We start from the raw sequence: 27,656 nt of genomic DNA, 5'->3' as shown, positions 1-27,656 counted from the left end.
TCCCCTCAGCACTCAATTAGCTCGCCCCTCCTGCCTTACCTCTCTGATCTCCTACTACAGTCCAGCCCACACATTTTGCTCCTCTAGCATCAGCTTATTCACTGTACCTTGATCTTGACTATCTCACTGCTGACCCCTTTCCCCACATCATCACTCGAGTCTGGAATTCCCTCCCCTCCATATTTGCCAGACCACCAATCTCCCCACTTTCAAATCATCATTAAGGTCACATCTCAGCCAAGAGGCCTTCCCCGATTAAACCCCCTTTTCCCCGGCTTCCTTTCCCTTCTGCACTAGGATGCACTAGGATATGTGACCCTTGAGTATTTGATATTCCCCTAACCCTCAGCTCCATAGCCCCATAGGAAATACAAGAGGCTTGGTTTTAGCCACAGTGACTGTGGGATAGGCACTTGTGCCCTGGTGGAAAGAGCACAAGGCCTGGGAGTCAGAGGACCTGGGTTCTAATCCCAGCTCCACCACTTGTCTGCCATGTGACCCTGGGCAATTTCCCTGTGACTCAGTTTCCTCAGCTGTAAAATGGCGATTAAATACTCCTCTTTCTGGTTTAGACTGTGAGCCTCAGGTGGGTCAGGAACTTTGTCCAAACTGATTATCTTGTATCTACCCCAATGTTTAACAAGTACCATAAAAAATAAAATTAAAATATGTCCTGTAGTCATCTGCAGAGCAGGTGAGAGATAATAAAATTATATAACTGTGGTATTTGTTAAGAGTTTACTGTGTGCCAAGCACGGCACTAAGCCCTGGGGAAGACACAAGGTAATCTGGTTGGACACAGTCCCTGACCTTCATGGGGATCACAGTCTAAGTAGAAGAGGGTAGGATTTTGGAAAGAGCCCAGGCTTGGGAGTCAGAGGTCATGGGTTCGAATCCTGCTCTGCCACTTGTCAGCTGCGTGACTGTGGGCAAGTCACTTAACTTCTCTGTGCCTCAGTTACCTCATCTGTAAAATGGGGATTAACTGTGAGCCTCACATGGGACAACCTGATTACCCTGTATCTACCCCAGCGCTCAGAACAGTGCTCTGCACATAGTAGCACTTAACAAATACCAACATTAATTAACCTGGATTTTACAGATGAAACTGAAGCACAGAGATGATAAGTGACTTGCTCAAGGTCACACAGCTGGCAAATGGCAGATCCGGGATTAGAACCCAGGTCCTTTGACTCACAGGCCTGTGCACACTAAGCTGTGTAGCTTCTCTGAGAGGTAAACTGGAACCTGAAGTCCTCTAAGCCCAAACCATGGGCATAAAGTAATCCTACAGCAATGGTATGGTAATGGTACGGTATGGTACTTTTAAAGGTAGTCAAATATTAAATGAACCTATAATATTAAAAGCTAGAACATGAGCTCCTTGTGTGTAGAGAATGTCTACCAACTCTGTTGCAGTGTATTCTCCAAAGTGCTTAGCACGGTGTGCTGCCTCCAGCAAGTACTCAGTAGATACCACTGATTGATTGATTGATTAATGGAACTAATAAATTGAGACTGTTTTCACTTCTCATTCCCACCTTATGATTCTCTGGGGCAAATCAATTTAGCACCATCACTGAGGAAAGAGAAGATGGGCTCAGGCTCCCATGTGGAGTATGGACGCACACCTAAGAACGCATAGCTATCTTTTCGAGAAAACGTTGAGCCATGGTGCAAAAGAAATTTAACATTTCCTTCACAATAGCTTCCTTCCAACCTGTGCAATCTATAAGCTTGATTCCTAGATGATTGGATGTGCTTGTAAGTGAAAAATATTTTGTCAGATGTTTTATTTTCTCTGTCCCCGTGTGTACAATAAACATTTGGAATGTGTTGAACTGTTGAGATCAAATATTGTTCATGTATTACTGTAAGGATAAAATACAGCCCAATCATCTTCCAGTCTGTCAGAGTAAGAGTGCTGCAATTTTACAAGGTACTTTATATATCCATCTATGCCATTAAGAGTGGCTGAAAAGCTCGGGTATAACCACCAGTCCTGCCCACAATGTGTGCATTTGAAACTGGTCTCTCCATTTGCAGGTGTAGCTTCCATTTTGAAACCATCACCCTTTCAACTCACTGGCTGCCTATATTGTCTTTGTTCAAAATGAGTGTCTTCATTTCTGGTTTCTGCACAGCAGGAAGGTCTATAAAGAAATGGATGTCTCTTCTGGTTTTTTATACCCTGTCCCAAATACTTATTGTTTGCACAAATCAGGAAAAGTCTTAACATTTTTCTTCTAAGTTGCTTTTACTTGATTGGCAAAAGCAAGAATATTCAGTAAAAAAAAAGCCCAACTATATTATGTAACATTTGTATAATTCTACTTAAAATGCCATACTAAAATTTCATCAGTTTTTCTCATACTGTAAGTTTATCCAAGAGGTATTGTTGGGACATTTACAATGCTCCATAGACCTGTAGCTTCTAATTTGATAAAACCAGATAAATCAAATAGCATCCTTATAAATTCAGTGTGAAATGACTCCCAATTCCTGGGTGACTTGCATATCTAAAGTAGTTCATGTAAATTCTCTCCCTCTGAAAGTTGCCAGAAGTATTTTTGGAAAATTAATACTCATCCAAAAAATTTTCATCCAGAATATTTACATTTTCCTCGCAATAGTTGTGTCCTTCCTGTGAATCAAATCAAGTAGTCTTAAAGAAAATTCTTCTGGCCTCCACCTTTCATTGCACCATGTACATATGCAAATCACAAACCAAAGGGTAAAATTAGTTACATAGTTGACTGTCCATGATCTCACTGGGTTCCAATAAACACTGAAAAACATGTTAGGAATTAAAGTTGATGGTTTATTGATCCCCAAATATCATACCTGGCATTCCTTCCACTACAAAAGCTTTCCACAATAGAGCCGCAGGTGCCAGTTTTTTATTTCGAGTTTGAGGGTGAAAAGGACACTAGGCTTTTATGGGGAGAGCAAGATGGAGTTGGGGGTCTCGGGCAGACTTTAAAGAGATTGCTAGCCATAAAGACGTAATTTGGGGCCTTTTCAACCCTGCTCAGAAGAGCTCAGGTCTTTGCTTGAGATTTGCAGGAAGTAAATCTGGGAGTCCAGCCCAAAACACTGGAGGTGAAAGCCATGGCTTTGCCCTCACAGCTGAAAACCCATGGGGATAAGCATTCACGGCCCCCACGGAGTTAGCACTTTAATCTATGTATTCCGTTTATACATAATCGGGAATTCTTTTTTTTCCAAACCAACGTAACCTTCTCATAAAATGATATGGAAAGCGTATATAGAATTCAGGTGTTTGAAGCCTCTATGAAATTCCACACCTTAATCTGAAAACTGTCCATATCAATTTTTCCTACCATCCCTACAGAAACAGGGGTTTTATTGTGTTGTTCTCAAATGGTGCTTTGAATTTACAATCAGTTTGCTTCGGCATTCCGTGTTAGCTGAGGTTTTTAAAAGGGTTTGACTGCCATCTGGTGTTAGAAACTCGGCAGTGCTTGCTTCTGGTACCAGATCTTAAAAGAAGAAATAACTTGTGGCGGTTTTTAACAGGAATTACCCAACACCTTTCAACCTCACCAGTTTAGTTCCAGAGCATTTTTAAAAATTAAGCTACTGTAATGTACCGGTAACAGCCCAGAGAAGGAACTGCTTTTTAAAGCAGTTCTTTTTATGGACATAATTCGTGGGGAAAATCATTCAGGTAGCTATTTGCCAGTTATTTTGAAAAACCAAGGAATACGTTGAACCTCCTTCTATAGAGTGAGGTGAAAGCATAATTACTTTCTAGCTGTCAGGAATAGCAGACGTGAAAGTCGAAGTCTCCTCTAACTGCTACAAATGAAACATCAGCATAACTATTTTGGGTTTTGTTTTGTTTCTTTGCTTTTTATCATTTTTTATTCTATTTTTTAAGTGCTTACTCCGTGCCATCTTACTGAACTAAGCACCGGGGTAGATACAAGCTACTTCGGTTGGCCCCAGTCCATGTCTCACATTGGGCTCACAGTATTAATCCCCATTTTACCAATGAGGTAACTGAGGCACAGAGAACTTAAGTGACTTGCCCAAGGTCACACAGCATAAAAGTGGTGGAGCCAGGATTAGAATCCATGCTTCCCCAAAGCATTGCCTGAAACTTGCTTGCCATCTTCCTAGTCCACCATTAAACTCCTTGTCCAGGCCCTGGTCATCCTACATATTCAATGTATTAAGCAACCAGGACTACTAATTTGTCATGAAAGATGTAACAGGTCTGACATGCAGTACTTCGGACAGAAAATGTATAAAGGCAAGCTCAGAGGTGCTGCATCTATGAACTACCAAGTCCAGAGGTGACATGGCTGATTCAGACTTGGCAAACCTTGGTATCTACTAGCCACTGATTGCAACCACCATGTTACTGGTCTCTCAGTATCCAGCCTTTCCCCAATCCAAACAACTGATAACATTCAATACATCTTCAGTCAAAGCAGTTATTCGTGCCCTCTGATCTAACTTCATCCCCTAGACTGTAATGTGTTTATCAACTCTGTTATGCTATACTCTCCCAACTGCTTAGTACAGTGCTCTGCACACACAGTAAACACTCAGGAATCAGCATGGCCTAGTGGAAAGAGCGTGGGCCTGGGAGTCAGAGGACCTGGGTTCTAATCACAGCTCTGCCACATCTCTGCTGTGTGACTTCGCTTCTTGTGCCTCAATTCCCTCATCTGTAAAATGGGATTAAGACTGTGAGCCCCCTGTGGGACAGAGACTGTTTTAAACCTGATTATCATGTGTCTGACCCAGTGTTTGGTACGTAGTAATCACTTAAATACCACAATTTATTTTTGTTTGTTTTTAATCAATATGATTGATTGATCCCATCACAACGCTGCACACTTCCCTGCCTTCAGACCAATCATTCAAGATTTCATTCCTAATGAATAAGAATCTATAGATACCAAAAGCATCCATTGTGAAACAATTTAACCTCCTTATTCAAAAAGAAATCCTTGAATAATCAGATCATTGCTGCATGCCAAAAAGATTGTCAAAATAAAAAGTCAAAGCTTGTGCAGCCACCCCCATCCCCTGCCTCCTCCCACAGCTCACAGGGATTGTCTCTCTTTATTGCTGTATTGTACTTTCTAAGTGCTTAATACAGTGTTCTGCACAAGGTAAGTGCTCAATAAATACAGTTGAATGAATGAATGAACTAACCTGTCTGTAAAACTGACTGGGTCCCTGCAAAGGCAACCAGCTCTGTTCCAAAGAGAGATGTCTCCAAGTCAACCTCACTAGAGTGAGCTTGCAAAGGGAATTTTTGTTTAAATGACCTCCCCTGTTGAACCCCACAACCCCCTGAGAAAAATCTCCCCTTGCCCTGAGGTTGCCTATACTCGGCACAGTGGCCTCCCATGCCAGTATATGGATCGCAGAGAAAATAGTCAGATGCTGCCTGAATTTCTGAATTCCTCAGGTCTCTCTGGCCAACCTGGGGGCAGTTAAAGGGTTCGGGAAGGGTTGCATAGCTCCAGAGTTTGGAGTATCATGTTTCAGTTGTGAAATGAGTCAATCAATCAATGGTATCTTGTAGACTGTAAGCCCGTTGTTGGGTAGGGATTGTCTCTGTTGCCAAATTGTACTTTCTAAGTGCTTAATACAGTGCTCTGCACACAGTAAGTGCTCAATAAATATGATTGAATGAATTTATTGAGTACTTACTATGTGCAGAGCACTGTACTAAGCACTTGGGAGTGTACAAAACAACAGAATTAGCAGACATGTTCCTTGCCCATAAAGAGCTTACAATCTAGAGGCCAATGAAATCCATTAAGTCAACCATCACCAAATGTTGCCATCACATTTCAATAATTGGTTTTAAAAGCTCTTGGTATATTGACAGTTTCAAGTCAAATCTTGACTGTGTCCATGCTTAACCATTTGAAATTGCACTTGAGACTATATGTAATAAAACTCCTTTCCCCATCTTAAATCACAGCTCAAAACCTTCCTTCTCCAGCAAGTTTTTCTTAGGTCACATTGTCTAAACTATCTGCATGTTTATGACTCATTCATTATTTTTCAACTTAGTCTTAGTCAATCAATTGTATTTATTGAGCACTTACTGTGTGCAGAGCACTGTACTCAGTCCTTGGGAGAGTACAATATAACAGAGTTGGTAGACACATTCCCTACCCACCATGATCTTACAGTCTATACAGTGCTCTGCACATAGTAAGTGCTTAATAAATATGACTGATAGATTAGTTTTTAATATTTATTCAGCCTGGATATTTGTCTTTTTTTCCTTTTCTATTTAGAAATATAAACTCTTTGATGGCAGGACCATGTCTCATTCAACATGCATTACAGACATTTATGCATCCTCACGGATCTCACAAATACATAATTGTTGGCTGACAAGATTAAACCTATAGATCGTTGTCCTTGACTTCTATATTGTTTTTGTGTTTTTATTATTTCATCCTTCCTTTTGTATCTGCCGCCTGATCCCTCTACCCTCCCTTATTCTTAGATTGTGAGGCCTTTGAGGGCCAGAAACCATGTCTAATTTTCACATGTATGTTTTTCCCAGCACTAAGTAAATACTGTACTTTACCCAAAGTGTAAAATGAATATTACTACTTCTTGACTTTAAACAGGTAAATTTTCACCCTCCATTCAATGAAAAATAGGGCTATAGCTTTAAAATATTTTATTGCAAATATTTTATCTAACTCCCCTAATTATAGTTATTCATTCTTTAGTTATTCAGTTCTCTCCAGTATGTATTAGCACTGATATGACAGAGGAACAAAAATGGATAGTTTCTTTTGTTCCAAAATGCTTCATTTGAAAAGTATGCACTAATGACTTGGAGAAAATGTCAGGCTCAACTATTCTCTATTCTCACTTTCCAGGGAGTTGTTTAAATATATTCATCAAGTTAAGCCAGCCCCAATTCTTTTATCCTTCTGCATATGATCTCTTTTACATCTATTTAATCATTTTTCTCACTCCTCCCAAGATCCTCTTCAGTTTCCTCATATTTCACTTGCGGGAACAAAAATTGAACACAATACAGTCAGCTCTGCCATAAAATGGGGGGTTGTGAACCCCAAAACCTCATCTTCATGAAACTTCCCGATGTAATATTCATACTGTATCTGACACCGTACACATCAATCTATTAATGGGATCTGTTGAGCACCTACTGAGTGCTAAACCCTGTACTAAGCACTTGGCAGAGTACAATCAAAGCAAGGAAACACATTCCTTGGCCTCAAGTAGCTTTCAATCAACTGGGAGAGACAGAGAGACAAAAAATTATTTTCAAATAGAGGGAACAGAAGAAATAATATAAGTACTTATTATATGCCAAACACTATATTAAGCACAGGGGTAGATACAAGGTAATCAGCCTAGATGCAGTCCAAGGGAGAGGGAGAACAAGTATCTTGTTCCCATTTTACAGATGAGGCTACTATACCTAATCCTGGGAATGAGAATAAAATATATATAAATCATAAACCAATCAATCAATAGTATTTATTGAGTGCTTACTGTGTGCAGAGCACTGTACAAAGCACTTGGAAGAGGACAAGGCAACAGAGTTGGTAGGTGCAATCCCTGCCCACAAACAGCTTATTGTTTACAGCGGGCGACAGACATTCAGAGCCCGACTGGGCTCTGAATTTCATGGTTGTAGGCAATGTTGGAAAGATACTGTTTGAATTAGATGGGGAAAAATTCTGGTACATCACATTCCTGATAGCACATGTTCATGGTCTTTTTGTTTGAATAATTGTTAGTATACTGCCCCAGAATGAGGAGGTTCCGTACTATGTATTTGTACAACATAACAGAATTGGTAAAACACATTCCCTACTCACAATGAGCTTACAGCCTAGAGGGAGAGGCAGACATTAACAGAAATAAATTACAGGTATGTACGTAAGTGCTGTGGGGCTGAGGGAGGGGTGAATGTAGGGTGCAAATCCAAGTGTGAGGGCGATGTAGAAAGGAGTGGGAGAAGAGGAAATGAGAATGTAACAGGTGTAACCATTTTATTGGCAGAAGAGCACAGGCTTGGGAGTCAGAAGAACTGGTTCTAATTCTGGCTCCGCAACTTGCCTGCTAGGTTACCTTGGGCAAGTCACTTAACTTCTTTGTGCCTCAGTTACCTCATCTACAAAATGGGAATTGAGACTGTGAGCCCCATGTAAGGACAGGGACTGTGTCCAAGCTTGTATCTATTCCAGTGCTTGGAACAGTGCTTGGCACACAGTAAGCACTAAACAAATACCATAATTATTATTACCACAAAAAATCATAACTTGGGATAAGAGAAGTGAAACATTTTAAATGCAGTGAAATATTACTTTAACAATTTAAGTAATTTAAATATTACAGAAACAGCATGGCCTAGTGAAAAAACCCTAACCTGGGAGTCAGAGGACCTGGGTTCTAATCCCCGATCTTCCACTTGCTTGACCTGGGGCAAGTCACTTATCTTCTCTATGCCTCAGTTTTCTCATCTGCAAAATGAGGATTAAATCCTACTCCCTTCTACTTAGACTGTAAGCTCCATATCAGACAGGGACTGTGGCCAACCTGAATATCTTGTATCTACTCCAGTGCTTAGAAACAGTGCTTAGCACATAAGAATTTAATAGATATCAAAAGAAAACAAAAAACATAAAAAAAGAATGTTTTAATAAGAAATGTCTTAGAAAGAGGGAATAAGCCAGAAGGTATAGGTAGGTAGACACTTGGCTTTCATTCTTTCAGGATACCCTGGAAATGTGGAGACCAATATACATTCATTCAACTGAATTTATTGAATGCTTACTGTGTGCAGGGCACTGTATTAAGCGCTTGGAAAGTATAATTTGGCAACAAATGGAGACAATCCCTACCCAGCAACGGCTCACAGTCTGAGTGTATTTGTAAATACCCAATAAAGATAACAGTTAGAGAGAAGGTCCCTTAGTGAATTCCTGACCTGGAAGGAAAGCTATCCTTTGATTAGTTTTAAAAACCATAGTTTAATGAAGGAATTGAGATCATTCAAAATCCTTTACTAATAATTCCATCATTTGAATAAAATGCAAAAAGATTTATTTCAATACCACATTAAAAATATACATCAAGATGAGTACAGTCCATTCACAACATTAACTGGTGCACTTCAAGAACTTGATTAATAAAAGAATTCACACTTTAAAAATATGTTGAAAATGACATAATACGTCAGCTCATATAAAAATTTACCACATTAATAGTGTCTTTTTACATGGTATCTTCCTGGTCATAAAAAATTTACTTCTATCTTAAAAAGTGTCCGTGCAAATTGCAACCATTAAATAGTTTTCTCTCAATTTTCATTTTCTGAAAATTACTGCTTCTTTTACAGGATCGCATGCTCTTAAAAACTTTTTCAAATAAGGTAAGAATACAAATACAGAAACTGTGTTTTTTTTAGATTTAGAATTTTTAAAATCAAGTTCTGCCAAACTGCAACTTTGTTTCAGGTAAATACTCCTCCTGGTAATTTCTTAACATTCTACACTAAGAACGGTAGTGATATTTTTAAACAGTGTAACCAATATGTTGAGATTCTTATCATACAATTTAAAGTTGTAGCGGAACTACATGAAAAATACTGATAAAAAATAGTTCAGCTTTGACAGTACAGTTGCGATAATAAATATGCTCAACCCCTAATAATGTGTTTATGACCCTTAAAAAACAACAGCTTCTTTGTGGTTGGGCAACACAAAACTAGAAAATACATACATACATACATACACATACACAAACAAAGTATCTGTAGTCAGGACAATCAAGGATTTATATGCTGTAATGCACTCAGTATAGTGCTCAGCACACAGTAGGCATTCAAATACTGTTGATACTAATTCTAAATATTTTCTAATTTTGCCATAAAATGAATTATCTATTTCTGGCCACAGGATTGAGCATCATAAATTGGATAAAACTGCTATCATAAATTCATCCTCTGGACTCTAAGCTCATTGTGGACAGGGAATGTGCCTGTTTACTGCTATATTGTACCCTCCCGAATGCTTAGTACAGTGCTCAATAAATACGATTAAATGAATGACTGAAATGTTATAGTTGAAGTTTCACTTTTTCAATTCAATTACACTGCCGACTTCTTTTTAGCCTTGTTGGTCCAGTGCAAAGAGCATTGCTCTTAGGAATCAGAAGACTGGGGGTCTGCCATCTGTGGTAAGTTTTCTGATTGAAGAATCAATCAACTATCAATCACAGACACAATATAGCTCCAAATTCTGGAAGTATGCTTTGGCAAATATAAGGACTCAGTTGTGACATATCAACTGAATCGTGATACCATTTAGGTCCTTTTGACTCCAGTGAAATTGATAAATGATTTCTTAAAAAATAAACGAGATATGATCTATAATTCATCCCGCTTCTTCTTAAACGGCCACTTTGGATGTTGAGTTACTTGGTCTGCCACTTGGAGTACAAGATACATAAACTCTTCCACATCAAAGGAGTAGTTGGTAAACTTGGGGTGTTCTCCTAGAGTTGGGTGATGACCCTGCAAGAAACAAAAACAAGTTTAGTGACTTGAGATCCCTCTTTTAAAAAAGGACACAAATTGTACTTCCTTGATAGTAGAAATCGTTTTGATTAATATTACATGCAATTTCTTGACCTTCTTAAATGATCAGTTCCAGCAAGTTATAGCATTAACAGTAATTTTATTAACAGAGAGAAGAATCAATTAATTCATTTCTTTTTCTCCCAGAGAACTGATACAAAATAGCGCACTAATCAGAGAAGAAAAGTTAATTTGGACTCAAAGATAGCAAAAGTGTTTCATAGTTAAGAATGAACACAAGTGGAGAAAAGCCTATACATTTTAAAAGCATAATAAAGCAGTGTGCTCTTCTTGGAAACACTTTACCTTATCTTGAGGAAAGATTTTGTTCTTTTTTTGCCAGGTGACATAATGAATTCCTCTCAGTCTAGCTAAGTCTAAATAACAGCGTTCATCTTCACAATTGTATCTAAGGGCACAGAGATATGCGTAAATGAAATAAAAGAGTAAACACTTTTATTTTCAAATTATCCAGAGAGTGTGATTTTGAGGCCACCCCTGCTGTAATCTCAATTTTTTTTTCCTTCAAGAATTCCTTGCAAGCTACTTGCTAAAATTCACACTGGATTGTTAGCCATATCATATGTGATATGACTAACTTTAGGACATCAATCAATCAGTGCTATTTATTGTGTGCTTACTATGTGCAGAGCACTGTACTAAGCACTTGGGAAATTACAATATAATAGATTTGGTGGACATGATCCCTGCCCACAGAGAGTTTACGGTCTACTAGGGGAGACAGGTATTACAACAAACTACAGCGAGGGGAAATAGTAGAGTATAAGGAAGTGTACATAAATCTTGTAGGGCTGGGGTGAAAATCAGAAAATGCACAAGTAATACTGTCTGTGCAATATGCACTTAAAATACGTTGCATTCCATGGTCTTCAGCTAGGACAAGATTCATAACCTCTTCTACATCGAAGGCAACACTACTAGAGGCTGTATTTCTATTTCATTTTGAATGCCTAGTTTTCTATTACTGTCTTTAAGCTCATTTATAGGCCAATAACACCAGACAAGGCGTTAAGTGCCTTTTGATCTGTGAATGAAAGATGCATAAACATAAACAGGAGCCAACTACTTCAGAATCAAGGGAGCGAAGGGCCATGTGTTATCCACATTTGGGAGGAGTCCAAAATGAAGAATATCTTTTCTCCTTAATCATAAAAATTTCAACTGGAAACAGGTAAGGAGCTAACTAGGCAGACATAAATACAGTAAAACTATTGTTGAGGCTGTCTCAAATCTGGGGAAGGGCTTAAAAGCTTTGTTTTTCTTCTTTGCTCTCCCTAGGGGGAGAAAGGGAAGACACAGCAACTACAGGACAACAATTACAGTGGCCCACCTCAGAGACCTGCATCACTCCCACAAGTCCTGATATTTTGGACTAAAGGCTATCCCAGCCAGTTGCTGATAAATGTAATAATTGTGGTATTCATAAGCACTTACTGTGTGCTAGATATACTGTGTGCTAGTACTTACTGTACTAGATATGTGATAACCAAGTCAACATAGTCCCTGCCCAACATTGGGCTCACATTCTAAGTAGGAAGGAGAACAGAAATTGCATCCCCATTTTACGGATGAGGAAACTGAGGCCCAGAGAAGGTAAGTGACTTGCCCTAGGTCACACAGCCGGCAAAGTGGCAGAGCCGGGATTAGAACGTGGGTCCTCTGACTCCCAGGTCCATGCGCTTTCCGCTAGGCCGTGCTGCTAGCCAGGATTCTGAAGGATTTGGAGCTATTTATTGCAGGTGGAAGCACGTGGAGTTTGTGATCTTGTTCATGTCTGTGATCCTGACTTGACCCTTGATGTTGAATATGGCCCATATATAAGAAGTAGTATGGTCTAGTGGTTAGGGCATGGGCCTGAGAGTCAGAAGGACCTGGGTTTTAATCCTGACTCTGCCACTTGTCTACTGTGTTGACCTTGGGCAAGTCACTTCACTTCTCTATACCTCATTTACCTCAACTGTAAAATTGGGATTAAGATTGTGAGCCCCATGTGGGACAGGGACTGGGTTCAACCCAATTTGCATGTATCCACCCCAGCGATTAGAACAGTGCCTGGCATACAGTAAATGCTTAACAAATGCCAGTAGGAAATAAAGAGATTCCTTAATCCCTTTTCTGATACAGGAATCCTCTTATTCCCTAGACCGGGAATTGGGAAGCCAGTTATTTTTAAATTACCCTCAAGTGCCCTCTTCCTCTCCTCTGTCATACTTGCCAGAGTGACCCTTGATATGATGTTCAGCACCTTTCAGAATGAAGCAGTGTTAATCCTAGATGTTTAAAACATTTTCATGGTCACCCCACTCCTGCTTCTCTAGAGCTGCTAGATCTTCCCTTCCCCTCACCCAAGCTGAGAAAGCAAAAAGAGGAAGGAAAAATCTGGAAGACTTCTAGTGGAAACGCCACACTCTCCCCAGCCATAAAGTGTATCATTAGTCTAAACTGTATCCTATCTATTCCTATTAATTACTGGAATCTGAATTAATGAAGTATCACTATAACTATAGTTAGATAATAAATGCAATTCTGAAATCTTCAAAACTTACAGTTCAAAAACAGTAGCCCAGTCTGGCAGGAAAAGTAGATGGGTGAGGCCAGCTCCGTGCATGCCAACAAATATATCTGTGTTGTGTGTGATTCTCAACTGATCTAAAAACCCAAGTTTTCTGCAAAAATATTAAGCAATGATAAAAATCTTTGCAGGGAGAGAAAGAAAATGAATCTCTACTTATCATCTGATGCATACAGAAATGAAATACATTATTGACTAGTACCGTAAGACAAATTTTTTTTTAAATTTCTTACCTTAAGATATTGACTGTACATTAAGCCGACAGACATGTGTTTGGGATGGCCATTCTAGCTTAACACACATATAAAGATGGAGGGAAAGTGCAGAAGTTTCTGGAATGGAAATTTCTGCGTATCCCCTCCCATAGGTAACAAGCACTTAGTTGATGGCTCCACTTGGAACAGGGATAATCAAGGGGGATTAAGATAAAGGGGAGAAGGCAAGTCACTTTAAGGGACTAAGGGTTAAATGATCCTTGGAAGAGATTTCTCCAGTTGGGGGATTCAAGATTTTAGAACCCCAGGGAGCAAGACTCCCTCTGCAGAGTCAGCTATGGGGGGTGGTTTCTCCAAAAGAGCTGTGCACAGTGGGGAGGACAGAACCAGGATTGGTATGGCTTAAGGAATTCACCAGGAATAACTGCAGGGAAGTACGTGGATCCTGGGACTGAGGAGGTGGCGGGGAGGGGAGAAGTCACCCTTGAGTTGAATGTGTTTGTTAATAATAATGATAATAATATTCATTCATTCATTCAATAGTATTTATTGAGTGCTTACCATGTGCAGAGCACTGTACCACTGTACTGTACCACTGTACTCTGCTTACCATGTGCAGAGTATAATACAAGAATAAACTGATACATTCCCTGCCCACGACGAGCTTACAGTCTAGAGGGACTGTAATAATAATAATAATTGTGGTTAAGCGCTTACTATGTGCCAGGCACTGTACTAAGAGGCTGGGGTAGATACAAGGAAATTGGGTTGGACACAGTCCCTGTCCCATATGTCCCTGTCACAGTTTTAATCCCCATTTTACAGATGAGGGAACTGAGGCACAGAAGTGAAGTGACTTGCCAAGGTCACACAGCAGACAAATGGGAGAGCCGTGATTAGAACCCAGGTCCTTCTGACTCCCAGGCCTGGACTCTATCTACCAGGCCACTCTCCTTCTCTAGGTCATACTGCTTCTATGTGTTTTGACATCTGGAAGTTATTTAGAATTGTTACATAATTTTAATATGTTAATGTTATGTGCATAGTCTATTAAAACCCACTTAAGATCACTAACCATGGAGTCTAGGTTCACTCATTCATTCAATCATATTTATTGAGCACTTACTGTGTGCAAAGCACTGTGCTAAGCACTTGGGAGAGTACAATATAACAATAGCCACATTCCTGCCCACAGCAAGCTCACAGTCTAGAGTGGGAGATATAAATTAATATAAATAAATAGATAAATAACAGATATATACAGACATATACAGGTTAAGGAAGGGGTGGGTATGAAGCTTTCACTTCCCAGAAGATGTGCTGCCTGAAAGCAGATTGGAAAGGGAGAGAGGAAAAACCTCTCCAAACTCCCAGGTACCAGCCTTCTTCAAGCAGGACTAGCTGGATGCTTGATTCCATTGCCATTTGGAGTGCTTATCTGGAGAGTCAAAGGGTGGTGGTGGAATACTGTGGTGTGAATTTGCGGGGAGAGAGGTCACTTTTCAAGGAGCACTAAAAGCCTCCTTTTTCTTATGAAGGAAAAAAACAAGGGCTTTAGGATCCTGGGGACATCTCTGGGTGTCCAAGTCTTCTTACAAGTGGTTTTGGGGATAATTTCAGCTGGGAGAAAGGTAGATTGTCAAATTTGGAAAGAATAGCGATGAGGCTAAGTTAAACATAACCTTGACATATAAATTTAAACATATTCTCCCCTAATAGCTCCAATGAACACAGCGACATAATCTCTGGAATTGCAAAGGGAAGAAGCAGCAAGTCTCCCTTGTCCACTTTTCAAATTCTCCACTCTCAAATTTGTGGCAGAACACCATCTACTACCTACAGAGCACTGCTCCCACGCAACCCTTTCAGACATGTTATGAAGGAGTTTAAGGAGAAGCAGCAAGGCCTAGTGGAAATAGCCCGAGTCAGATGACCTGAGTTCTAATCTCGGCCCTGCCAAGTGCTTGCTGTGTGACCTTGGGCAAATCACTTAACTTCTCGGTGCCTCAGTTCCCTCAACTGTAAAATGATGAGTAAATACCTGTTCTCCCGCCTACTTAGACTGTGAGCCCCATGTGGGACAGGGGCTGTGTCCAACCTGATTAGCTTGTATCTACCTCAGCATTTAGAACAGTGCTTGACACACAGTAAGCTCTTAACAAATACCATAATAATAACAATTATTATTATTATTACTACTGGCTGGAAATTGTAGTATTATCTAATCTCCCTGAATTGTCCTATGGGGGCGACTTCGGGCAACAGACATTTGTAAACAACTAATAAGTCTTTTCAAAAATCAGCAATATTTACATGTAAAGCTAGAATGTTTTTTTTTTCCACATAGCATGACCTGAACTTATAAAATCAACCCAAAGCACTGACTGGAAAACTGGCAACCTATAGGGAACTAAGGCATATTAAGTACTAGAAAGTGGCTTTGGTACTGTTAGCTCAATGATAACAGGTATTATTATTCAAGTGTAGTGTTGGAAATTTCTTAAATAGTCAGTCTCCTATAAACTGGGGCATATGTTACTGAAGATAGTGAGGACTTTATAGGAAAGTCACATTATGCTATTCAAACCTTGAGTAACTGTCAGTTCAAAGGAGTCCAACGCATCTTCCAATTGCTGCAGGCCAAACTAGTTTGTCAGTCAGCCAGTCAATCATATTTATTGCTTCCTGTGTGCACAGCACTCTACTAAGCACTTGGGAGAGTACAATATAACAATAAACAGACACATTCCCTGCCCACAACAAGCTTACATTCTTGACTGATGTCTTATGAATGCACAAAACCAATTCTTCCAACAACATGTGCATTATATCCAGACAGCTGGGCACTATGGGAAGAATAGTGAAAGACCACATTATGGCAGAACTGACTGTACCCTGTTGAGGAGAATAATAAACTAGCCATGCCAGTTTCATAGTGTTTCCACTAGATCCAGAGGCTAAAATTTTTTTCCTTTAGAAAATGTTTTTAGGGTTTTTTTAATTTCACATAGATTTGCAAAGGGACTTAATTTAAAGGCATACCTGTCTATGTTTCACCTTCAGTTACAGCGAAAAGCTGACAATGTACTGGTATCTGTACTTTAGTTTCTATATGTGAGTATATTTGTGTGTTCATAACTTACTGATGAAGGAACATTGCTTACTCAGGACACCTAATGTCTCTCGGTGCTGTTTCAATAATAATTACAATAATAATAATTGTTAAGCATCTATTACATGCCAAGCACTGTATTAAGCGCTGGGATAGATACAAGATCAGCAAGTCCCACATGGGTCTCACAGTGTAAGTAGGAGGGAGAACAGCTACTGAATCCCCAATTTGCAAATGAGGGAACTGAGGCACAGAGAAGTTGAGTGACTTGCCCAAGGTCACACAGCAGGTAAATGGTGGAGTGGAATTAGAATCCAGGTCCTTTGACTCCCAGGCTCGTCCTCTTTCCACTAGGCCACACTGCTTCTACTGCTATCTCAGAAGTAGTCACATGAATTTCTTGAGGGTCAGTGACAATGTCTGCAAAGTGCTGGGAGGTGTTATGCTAAAGAGCACTGGATCTTCATCAACAATGATCAACGTGAAGCAAATGTTTGATGTGTCTACTTACTTGTACTTGTAATCCACTACCTGGACATCAAATGCAGATACTGTTTTCAGTGCTTTCACAAGCTAGGAAAGATTAAAAACTTTTTTAAAAATATCCTTCACTCTTTTCTCTTGTTTACCCCAACATTAAGCTAAGTTAGTCTTAAAGAACATGTAATATGTCCAATGTAGTATATATCTTTCTTCAGTCATTTCAACCTCAGAACTTGGAACCAGTCCCAAATGTCATTTTCTTCCATTTCAGAGTATCAGGCCTTCATGGCCAACTACCAGTTTTTCACTGACTACTATAGAGCACTGTAGATGAGATCCTGGCTTCTAAAACTTCCAAGCAGTTAATCTTCCACTACCTACTTCTGATAGTTCTACATGAAAAAAAAAAATTAGCCCCTTTAGTTAGTAAAATTGTCCCTGTAAAATGTCAGCTTAAAAACAAAGTGTACTTCTGTTCCTAATAGCCTCACAATTTTGCTGATTTACCACAATACCTTTCAACTCCTTTTTTTATTGCTTCAAAAGACAAAATACCCAAGCAGGTAGTTTTTTGGTAACACAGTATAATGTGGTATATAGTGCACCAAATAAAGGTTCTAATCAGTCAATCAATGGCATTTATTGAGCACTTACAGTGTGCAGAGCACTGTACTAAGCACTTGGAAAGGTACATTTTACAATACAACAGAGTTAGTAGACAAGTTCCCTGCCTACAAGGAACTTACAGTCAAGAGGGGGCCCTCAGCACTGTGCTCGTCCGCTCATTTGTATATATTTTTATTACCCTATTCATTTTGTTAATGAGATGTACATCCCCTTGATTCTATTTATTGCTATTGTTTTTGTCTGCCTCCCCCGATTAGACTGTAAGCCCATCAATGGGCAGGGACTGTTCTCTATCTGTTGCCGATTTGTACATTCCAAGCGCTTAGTACAGTGCTCTGCCCATAGTAAGCGCTCAATAAATGCTACTGAATGAATAATGAAAATGGATCCAGCAAGAACTGATTTCCCAAAAAGCTCTTCTAAGTTGAAGTTTCACTCTCCAGTTACTCCTTGGACTTTTGTGCCTATAACTACGGTAAAGAACTGAGGAGTGAGGTGTTGAATTAACAGCACCCATAAAACATTAAACAGATATTATATGATATTTCTTAGATGTGCCCACTTGGAAGGAACCATCACACTCAAGTTTTTCCATCAGAGAGAGCTTATTTCCATATTTCCAAATCATACCATGGAAGTTTTGATCAAAAGTGTGTCCACTCCAATATAATTATCTAAGCACTGAGGCAAGGCAGGATTTCATTGTGGGTGATTTAATTACATCTTCTGGGCTTCATCATGTATTTACAAATTAAATTATGGATGAAGATGGTTTTCAACTATTAACTACCCTAACAGAGTATACATAAAAACATGTTTCCAAAAAGACACTGGGAATGATTTCCCTTACTAATTCACTCCTCATCCTGTCTTTTGCCTTTGAAAATGGCACTTTAATTATGTGACTATCCACATATATGAGCATAACTGAAAAGAGTGATTCATGACCTGCAGTACTTTCCACTGTACCACGACACAGCTGAGAACCCATTAGGGCCTCAGCAAACCTACTGCTGAAAAAAATAGTCTAGCATTTATTCAGCATTTTTTTGTGTGTGGTTTTTTTTTTTTTTTGCTCTTTCACCATATTTGGTAGCTTGCCTTCTAGATGGGTTGAAAAAATGCCTCCTTTGTTCTCTGGTGTAACAATTTTGCAGTATCACAAAGGATTGAGTATCAACACTGCAGAATTACATTGTTACCCACAAAATATTAAACATACAGATTGCTAGTGAGTTTACTGAGATGAATCTGAAATGGAATGAAACATGTTATTAATATCTGGAAAGAGAAAAAAAGCTCAATCACATGGCACTCCCTCTTCGTCACTGGATTGATGTGCTTTTTTTTTCCACACACAACATTGATTACTGGCTGTAGCCTTTCCTTCCAGGGATTAGTTACATTATAACCCTTCTGCCTTATGGGTTGAATACCAACTTTACCTGCAAAGAGTCACCAGGTTAATCTGTCCAATTACTTATTTTCACAGCTGAATCATCTAACCTCAGTTGACATTCTTGTCAGTTTGTCCTTATTGAATCCACCTTACTTTCAATCCAAACACTTCAATTTACCCATCAGTACTGGTCTTCCATGATCCACTCATATCTAGTGGGGAAAAACTATTGGCAAATGGACTCAGCACCCAGACATTTGAATCTGTGAATTTTTTTCATATTTCATGCAAAATATTACTCATAGTAATGAAACCATTCCAGGAGTCAGATATGTCCTTGGTGACAGCTCCAAGAGACATACTACTAGGGGTGAAGTCCACCATAGCCTCATTTAGAGTTTTGATGGATTTTGAAGATTAACTCCACTAGCTAGTCTCCCAATCCACAGAATGACCTTCTTGCTTTAGTTTGGGATATAAATGTATTACTTGACTGTAGTGCTGAGGCGACCACTTTCCCACCTGTTTCTACTAACACAGATTTATAGATTTTTACCAATTACTAAAGGAAAGCCTATTCAAGCCTATGGCCAATATGTGGGGACACACACACACACAATAAGAGAATTCCAACCAAACCACACAGGCCTTATCGAAGTGGGCAGAGTAGGGCATTGGCCTTGGCTGGCAGCTTGTAGAGGGGCCATAGTTTTGGGGGCTCTGCCACTCCCAATGAGTGACAGAGTTTTCAGCATGCAGGGAACGTAACTACCAATTATATTATAGTGTACTCTCCCAAGTGCTAGAGAAGCAGCATGGCGTAGTGGGTGGGCCTGGGAGTCAGAAGGTCATGGGTTCTAATCCCGGTTTGCCACGTCTGTGTAACCTTGGGCAAGTCACTTCATTTCTCTGTGCCTCAGTTATCTCATCTGTAAAATGGGGATTGAGACTGAGCCCCACATGAGACAGGGACTGTGTCCAACTCGATTTGCTGTATCTACCCCAGTGCTTAGTACAGTGCTTAAAATATAGTAAGCGCTTAACAATACCATAATTATTATTATTATTAGTCAGTCAGTAAATCATATTTATGGAGCACTTACTATTCATTCATTCAATAGTATTTATTGAGCACTTACTATGTGCAGAGCACTGTACTAAGCACTTGGGAGAATACAATATAACAGATACATTCCCTGCCAACAATGAGCTTAGAGTCTAGAGACAGTGTTCTGCGTACAAAAAGTACTCAATAAATACAATTGATTGACTGATTAATTGCCAGAAACCCTGAAGGAAGCTGTTTCTTTCTTCTCATCGTGACAGTAGAAATCTATGGCAATATCTGGCATTTCATGACTCCACCCAGGGATTAAAACATGGAATTACCTGCTGCTTTTGTAGTTCCTTGCCTTATATTGCCTCCGTCCTAGACCAACTCTGGGGCTGTTTTGAACCTCCAAACAAAGGCCTTCAGGAGATATTCACCAAAAGGGTGGTTTGAAGGCCAGAACTCTTGGGCATCAGGTAGTTCAACTCTTTAAGCTCCCTTTCCTCCTCCAGGCAACAAAATGACAGCTCGTACAGGACCACCACACGGCTTAATAAGTTTACTTGGTCTGTTTATAGTCAATCAATGGTATTAACTGAGCGCTTACTGCGTGCAGAGCACTCTACTAAGCTCTTGGGAGAGTACAATGCCATAGAGTTGGTAGACACGTTTCCTGCCCCCAAGGAGTTTACAGACAAGAAGAGGAAATAGAAGATTTTAATGCATTAAGAACCCAGTCTCTATTATTCTGTGAAATCTATAGCAAACTGGTTTCAATAGAAGGTAAAACCAATATGCAAACATTAAAAGTGTTGAATTTTGCCAAAAGAGAGAGGAAAAAACACAAACACACCTCATCTTGGTTCAGTATCTTCCGGTATTCTGTACTACGTGCAAGGATGGTGATTCGAATTTTTCCTTCCTGTATGCAAAAAAAAAAATATGAACATCCTGTGTTGTAATTCTTTCTGCAATGATCTACAGATAGAAAATTCTCACAAAAATGAAATCCAGATTTAGTTCTGTAGCATTTTAAGCATGTTGATTCTGCTTCTTATTTCCTTAAAAGTCACGGTTCTCACTTAAAAAAAAATGTTGAGCTCAGTTCAGTAGGTATCACTTATTCATTACCTTGGGTCCTGCTTGTGTGATGTTTAATCTGTGCAGTACATGCTGAGAAAATGCCCTAAATAATCCTGTATTTTGACATCCAGATATCTGAAATCAAAAGAACAGTTCACACTTAAATAAAAAATATTTTCAACTACTATATAATGATTTTAATTTGAATATGCATTTCAAGTTGAATTTATTGAGAATCAACTTTATGGAATATAAATATTTACACATAATAGTTCATTTTTGCTTTTACAAGTTTCAAAATACTTACCAATGGTGTATTATAAAACAACCCATATCTCATTCGGGGAAGTAATGAAAAGACCACTTCTTTAAAACATACCTGAAAATGAAAATTTTTAAGAGAGAAATGTATGTAGTATATGGATTAAAATACTGAACATTAAGATTAGAATCATACCTAGACGAAGCATTTTCACTAAGCTTGCGGGATTCTAGCAAAATAAAGTTATACTTGATTTAGTCCTTGAATCCAAAAATCATAATTATTTTGAACTGTCAAGACACTTAAAAAAGATACAATACTTCTAGTCAGTAACCAGGAATTGTCCTCCATTGCAGTAATTAAAAAACTTAAACCAGATTTAATTAAACCAGAAAGCAAAATTCACTACTTATTTCTATTAAATGCATTTCACAGACTTTTACGTGACAGACATTTGTAGAGGTGCCTGCAAAATATCCAGTACCCGTTTAGAATCATATGTTTTCAAATGTATAATGTCATAGTCAGTAAATGCCTTCCAGGTTTCGCTGAAGAGGTCACCATATCCATAGGAACTCTGAAAATTAGAAGTAAATCAATTAATGAACCAAAAGAGACTACTGGATTTTTCAAAAACACAATTTCCATCACTTTAGACAACACTGCCATCCTCCCTGACTCACAAGCCCATAACCTTAACATTACCTTCAACTCCTCTCTCTCATTCAACTCACATATTCAATGTCAACAAATCTTGTTCGTTCAACCTTCACAATACTGCTAAAATTCACCCTTTCCTTTCCATCCAAACTGTTACCATGTTAATCCAAGCACTTATCCTATCCCACCTTGATTACTCCCGACTCTCCCCACTCCAGTCCTTACTTCACTCTGCTGCCCGAATCATTTTTCCCCACCCTCTACGTCTTCCCTTCCATGCCACCTATACTATTGGATCTGTACCCCTTAATGCACTTTGATACTCACCCCATTTCCATCCCCACAGCACTTTTGCATATATCATTGTAGTCTGTAATTTCCCTTATATGTAATTTATTTTAATGTCTGTCTACCCCTCTAGACTATAAACTTCTTGCGTTACCAACTCTAATGTACTATACTCTCCCAAGCACTTAGTTCAGTGCTCCAGCCAGAGTAAGTGTTCAATAAATACCATTTCCTCAGTTGAGGAAACTGAGGCACAGAGAAGTTAAGTGACTCGCCCAAGGTCACACAGCAAGCAACTGGCAGAGCTGGGATTAGAACCCAGGTCCTCTGATTCCAGTAGGCAACGCTGCTTCAATTGTTGCTGGAATTGCCTAGTCATGGCCTGCAGCTAGTTTAGATTCAGAACCTGTCCACAAAGAAAAGCCCCCCAGTGCTTCTTATTGGCAAATATGAACACTTTTGGAATATTTACAGTATTTAAATTACTTTACAATTGGAGAAGAAAGGGAGGTTAAGGAATCTCACTTTCTGTTTTTGGTTTAGTGGAACATTACTAACAAGACTAGAGCATTCATCAATTCTCTCATCCCACATGCAAGATATTCTAGTGCACGACATTTATTTATTTTTTTCTGAATCAGAAATACACATGTAGTCTATGGCTGGGTGGTAGTAGCCAACTGGAAAAAAAGGAATTTAATTCTGGAAAAGGATACTAAGAAATCTCCAGAAGGGATTTCCTGCAGGGGAATTCCCTAGCATATGAAGAAAATAACCTAAACCATATTTGCAGCCTCCATAAAAAACATTGTCATCATCAGTAGGCCTAGATTCTGGAAGGAACTAAAGTTTAGCTGCCTTGAGAGATTGATCAAATCCTAAGGGTACTCTGCAGTGATACAGGTGGTCATGGGCAAGGTTAAAGGTGACTTCTCTCACTGCCCATCATCAATTGGGTAAAGCAGGGTTATGTAATAAGGCCAGTTTGATTCAACATATTCTAAGCTTCCAATAAATGCCCAAGTCAGAATGCACTTCTGGTCCTTTGGCATCAAAGCCTTTCCATTTCAGGCTATGAAAACATCCTTCAATCAACCACATAGGAGCTGCTGTAGTAGTGATGGCATTTATTAAGTTCTTACTCTGTGTAAAGGACCATGCTAAGCTCTGGGAATAGTAATAATGATAATAACAATAATAATGATAACAGTACTTGTTCAGTGCTTACTATGTACCAAGCACTGTTCTAAGCACTGGGATAGATACAAGTTAATCAGGTTGGACATAGTCCCTCTCCCACATGGGGCTCACACTCTTATCCCCATTTTATAGATGAAGTAATAGGCCCAGAGAAGTTAAGTGATTTGCCCAAGGTTACACAGCAGACATGTGAAGGAGCCAGGATGAGAAACCAGGTCCTTCTGACTCCCAGGCCCATGCTCAATCCATGAAGCCATGTGGCTCCTCATGGGCTCACGTGGGCTCACAATCTAAATGGGGATGGGATAAACAGAAATATGGACTGGTAACAGTGAAATACAAAATAACGATCAAGTACAAAACCAACAATCAAAGTAACACTGTAAAGCGAAGTAGCTAAAATAGTTCTTGAAAGAGTCCTTACACGTCTCATGGCTCTGTGAATGGTCTTTGATTATTAATTGCTGCAGCCTTTGCAGCATTCAAACAGTTCTGCAGGCTCCTGCAGGGCAATGGGGTTTCCATTATTGAACACCTACTCTGTGCTGTAAGTTTTATTAAGGGCTTGGGATACTATAATAAAAGTACGAGACACAGTCCCTATTTTCACGAAGCTTACAACGTGATGCCCGTATACAATATATGAGAGTTGGTGTCCTCAATATTCAAAAAAGACACCACTGAGGGTAAAACTGACCTATGGATTTGTGTGTGGCGGAGAAAGGTGAAAGCATGACCCCCACAGCACAAACATACCACGTCTACACAAAATGACTGTCTCTGTTGTGTAGCCCGATTAGACTGTAAGCCCATCAAACGGCAGGGACTGTCTCTATCTGTTGCCGACTTGTTCATTCCAAGCGCTTAGTACAGTGCTCTGCACATAGTAAGTACTCAATAAATACTAGTTAATGAATGAATGAATGAATGTTGCCATGTTTATTGTTTGCAGTCTCTGGCACTCTTTTATTTTTTTCTCCTCGCTTCATCATCCTCGAAGCTTCTGCTTGATTGTAGTGCACCATGCTGATCTGTCCTTAGTAGTCAGCTAAGATGTTATATTACTCAATGCTTTACTGGTCTGCATCCTTAGAACATTTCTTCTATTCCCCCTTGTTTTTAGGTTCAGTTTGTTCATCGCATAGTAGCTGCCTGGGGGTCCTACTGTCATCTCTTGTCTTCATATGTCCCATCATCCTCAGTGGCATTTATTGAGCACTTACTGTGTGCGGAGCACTCTACTAAGCATTTGGGAGTGAATGATACAACAGAGCTGGTAAACACACTGCTTGCCCACATTTAGCTTATAGTCTAGAGTCCCACATAGTCATGCTGTCTTGAGATGAGCATAGCTAGAATGCTAGATTGGCTTTGTTCCAGGAGTTGGTGATCCTGATTCTGTCTGTGATCCTGTCTTGACCCTTGCTGTCGAATGTGGCCCATAGATAAGAAGCAGCATGGACGAGTGGATAGAGCAGGGGCCTGGGAGTCAGAAGGACCTAGGTTCTAGTCCCAGCTCTGCCACTTGTCTGCTGTAACCTTGGGCAAGTCACTTCACTTCTCTGTGCCTCCATTACCTCATCTGTAAAATGGGGATTAAGACTGTGAGCCCCATATGGGACAGGGACTGTTTACAACCTGATTAGCTTGTATCTTCCCCAGACCTTAGAATGGTGCCTGGCGCATAGTAAATACTTAACAAATACCATTTAAAAAATATATATAATGCTAATGGAACAACTCAAAGAGTTGTATTTACCATCCAACTTCAGAAAAGGTTGGGCAAAACTAGCTCTCTACAGACTTTCAATCTGATGGGCTGAAATCTACTACCCTAATGCCAACCCATCTGTTTGACACTACCCCGAAAGGATATGCTGTTTTCCCTGACTCAACTGTATGCTTCCTTCCTTCGCTTCTTCTTTCTACTCTCTTCTCTATCATTGCATTGTTGGGTTGCATGTTGCCTAGATAGCAGGCATCTGAGAAAGTGTTAGCTCCATGCTGCCAATGAAGATCTTTTGTTGTGTGTAGGGTTTCCCCAGTGCAAGCCTGATACATTGTTTGATTTTCTTCAGATTTATTATCAATCCTAGCTGACTCGGCAAGGCGGTTTACAATCATTTGTGTGTGTTGTTGGGTATGAGTCCCAAGTGCACATCTGCATAGAACAGCTCTTGAACGACTATCTTTAGGACTATATAGATGATGCTTATAGCCACCTCCACCTGCTATGAAGAGTTTCCCATAGGACTGGAAGCATATTCTAATGCCACAGCCAGGATATCATCATAGAATAAACTGAACAAAGAAGGACCCCCCCCCCATACGACCCTGCTTAAATCCTTGGATCCCCAGAAGATGTCCAGATCTGACGTGAGCAAGTTATGCTTTTTTAAGGTATTTGTTAAGCGCTTACTATGTGCCAGGCATTGAACTAAGCGTTGAGGTAGATACAAGTAAATCAGGTTGGACATAGTCCATGTCTTACATGGGGCTCACAGTCTTAATCACCATTTCACAAATGAGGGAACTGAGGCACAGAGAAGTTAAGTGATTTGCCCAAGGTCACACAGCAGATAAGTGGCAAAGCTAGGATTAGAACTCAGGTCTTTCTGACTCCCAGTCTCAAGTTCTATCCACTAGGCCTCATTGCTTCACAATCTTGAGAACTTCTCATGGCACCCCAATCTTCTAAGTAATTTCCAGAGTCTCCACCTGCTGTTGACATCAAATGCTTTTGCAACATTTAATTTGAAAACCATACCAACCATTCACAGTCAAACTGCAAGGAACCTAATTTGGTACTTGTTCCCTTGGACTGACATATTATAATTTAGGATCCTTTCCTGAATCTCTGGAAAAGTAATATGCAATTCCTTTGGGTGCTATATACTATAATGATGAACATCACTGAATTAATGTTTAAGCCCTGTTAGAATAATTCAAAAGATAACATCAAAATATTGCATAAATGAAGAGCTATAATATAATTATAAGTCTTTGCAAGAAGCCGCAAAAATGAAAGTGTGTTCTTTTGACTGTAAGAGTGGTTTTACAACTTTGGGGAAGAAATTGTCCAACTTAGGTTGGACAGTAATCTTCCTCTTTTCTTCTCAGAACATCTCGTAGCAGGCCAACTCCTTCTGAACACTTCTGTGCATCTTTGAACTCCTTTCTCCATTAGAATGATCTTCTTTAATAATATTTATAAATTGATCCAAGACTTTTTAGTCCCAAGATTTTAGCTAGTGGTAGAGAAACCCTAACTACTTCTTTACCTCTTTCGGCATCTTGCAGTGAGGCACTGGATTGTCCAAGTTCAACGAGGTCCTTGTAGGACAACAGTTCTGCTGAATAATATGCAATTAATTAATCGACATCAGCATCATTTATTTCTAAATTAAGTTACCTTCCCAGCTACAATTTCTTCAGTTATCTGCTAATGGATATCTTCGTTATCTTGAAAATCAGACACAAACTGGGCAGATCTTCCTCCTAGATCTGTTCATTGTTGATTGCTTAATCTCAGCCCAGGTGTGGAAAGGCAGGGGAGGGATTTACTTACCTGTAGCATTTAGCCAGAATGTCAGCACATGTGTGGGTGGAGGCCTCTAGAAATACAGCTTGTATCATGGGTATGCCTGTACTAGGGTCTTGATGCTGCTCTCTGCACATCTCCTGAATCTGAACAGGTTGCAAAGATCACTATGTTATGCTTTGGTCTGAAGCCACACTGTGAGACCTTCTTCAGTGTCTGGTCCAGAAGAACTCTGGTTAGGATCTTGTTAGCAACAGAGACCAGTGAGATGGTTCAACAACTGCCATAATCTGACCTTTTTCCTAACTGATGACTGCAGCATCTTTGAGATCCTGTGGCATTTCCTCGGTGTTCCACCCGTTGAGGAAGAGCTTGTGTTTCAGCAGGGTGAACCCTCCAAGTTTGGAGAGCTCATCGGATCCATTGGTCCGGTGACTTCTTCAGTAGTTGAGACAAACGTCATGTTTTCATACATTGGTTGGCTCTCTGTTTTGCAGGGTCTCATCTTGGAT

General features: G+C 39.7%; 1 protein-coding gene across 3 annotated transcripts in view; it reads right to left on the bottom strand.

The window, feature by feature from the left end:
* Positions 1-9,035: 9,035 nt before the first annotated feature.
* The window catches only part of EOGT (EGF domain specific O-linked N-acetylglucosamine transferase), a 44,782-nt gene continuing 26,161 nt past the window's right edge, over positions 9,036-27,656 (bottom strand). For 2 of the 3 annotated variants that reach the window (XM_001510440.4, XM_007655462.3), the window contains 8 exons: positions 21,940-22,032; positions 21,501-21,572; positions 21,242-21,328; positions 20,964-21,032; positions 17,062-17,123; positions 13,198-13,317; positions 10,937-11,039; positions 9,036-10,567 (listed from right to left, as the gene is read on the bottom strand). In XM_001510440.4, coding sequence (XP_001510490.1) covers positions 10,421-10,567; positions 10,937-11,039; positions 13,198-13,317; positions 17,062-17,123; positions 20,964-21,032; positions 21,242-21,328; positions 21,501-21,572; positions 21,940-22,032 — 753 coding nt within the window. In that variant the 3' untranslated portion in view covers positions 9,036-10,420. Of the gene's footprint in view, positions 10,568-10,936; positions 11,040-13,197; positions 13,318-17,061; positions 17,124-20,963; positions 21,033-21,241; positions 21,329-21,500; positions 21,573-21,939; positions 22,033-27,656 lie in introns of those variants that run through there. The other variant, XM_029051624.2, reaches the window with a different exon arrangement.

Source organism: Ornithorhynchus anatinus, chromosome X1 (assembly GCF_004115215.2).
Source record: "Ornithorhynchus anatinus isolate Pmale09 chromosome X1, mOrnAna1.pri.v4, whole genome shotgun sequence".
NCBI classification, from domain to species: domain Eukaryota; kingdom Metazoa; phylum Chordata; class Mammalia; order Monotremata; family Ornithorhynchidae; genus Ornithorhynchus; species Ornithorhynchus anatinus.
The sequence above is the reverse complement of the archived record's forward strand: the minus strand, read 5'-3'. Positions and strand labels throughout refer to the sequence as shown.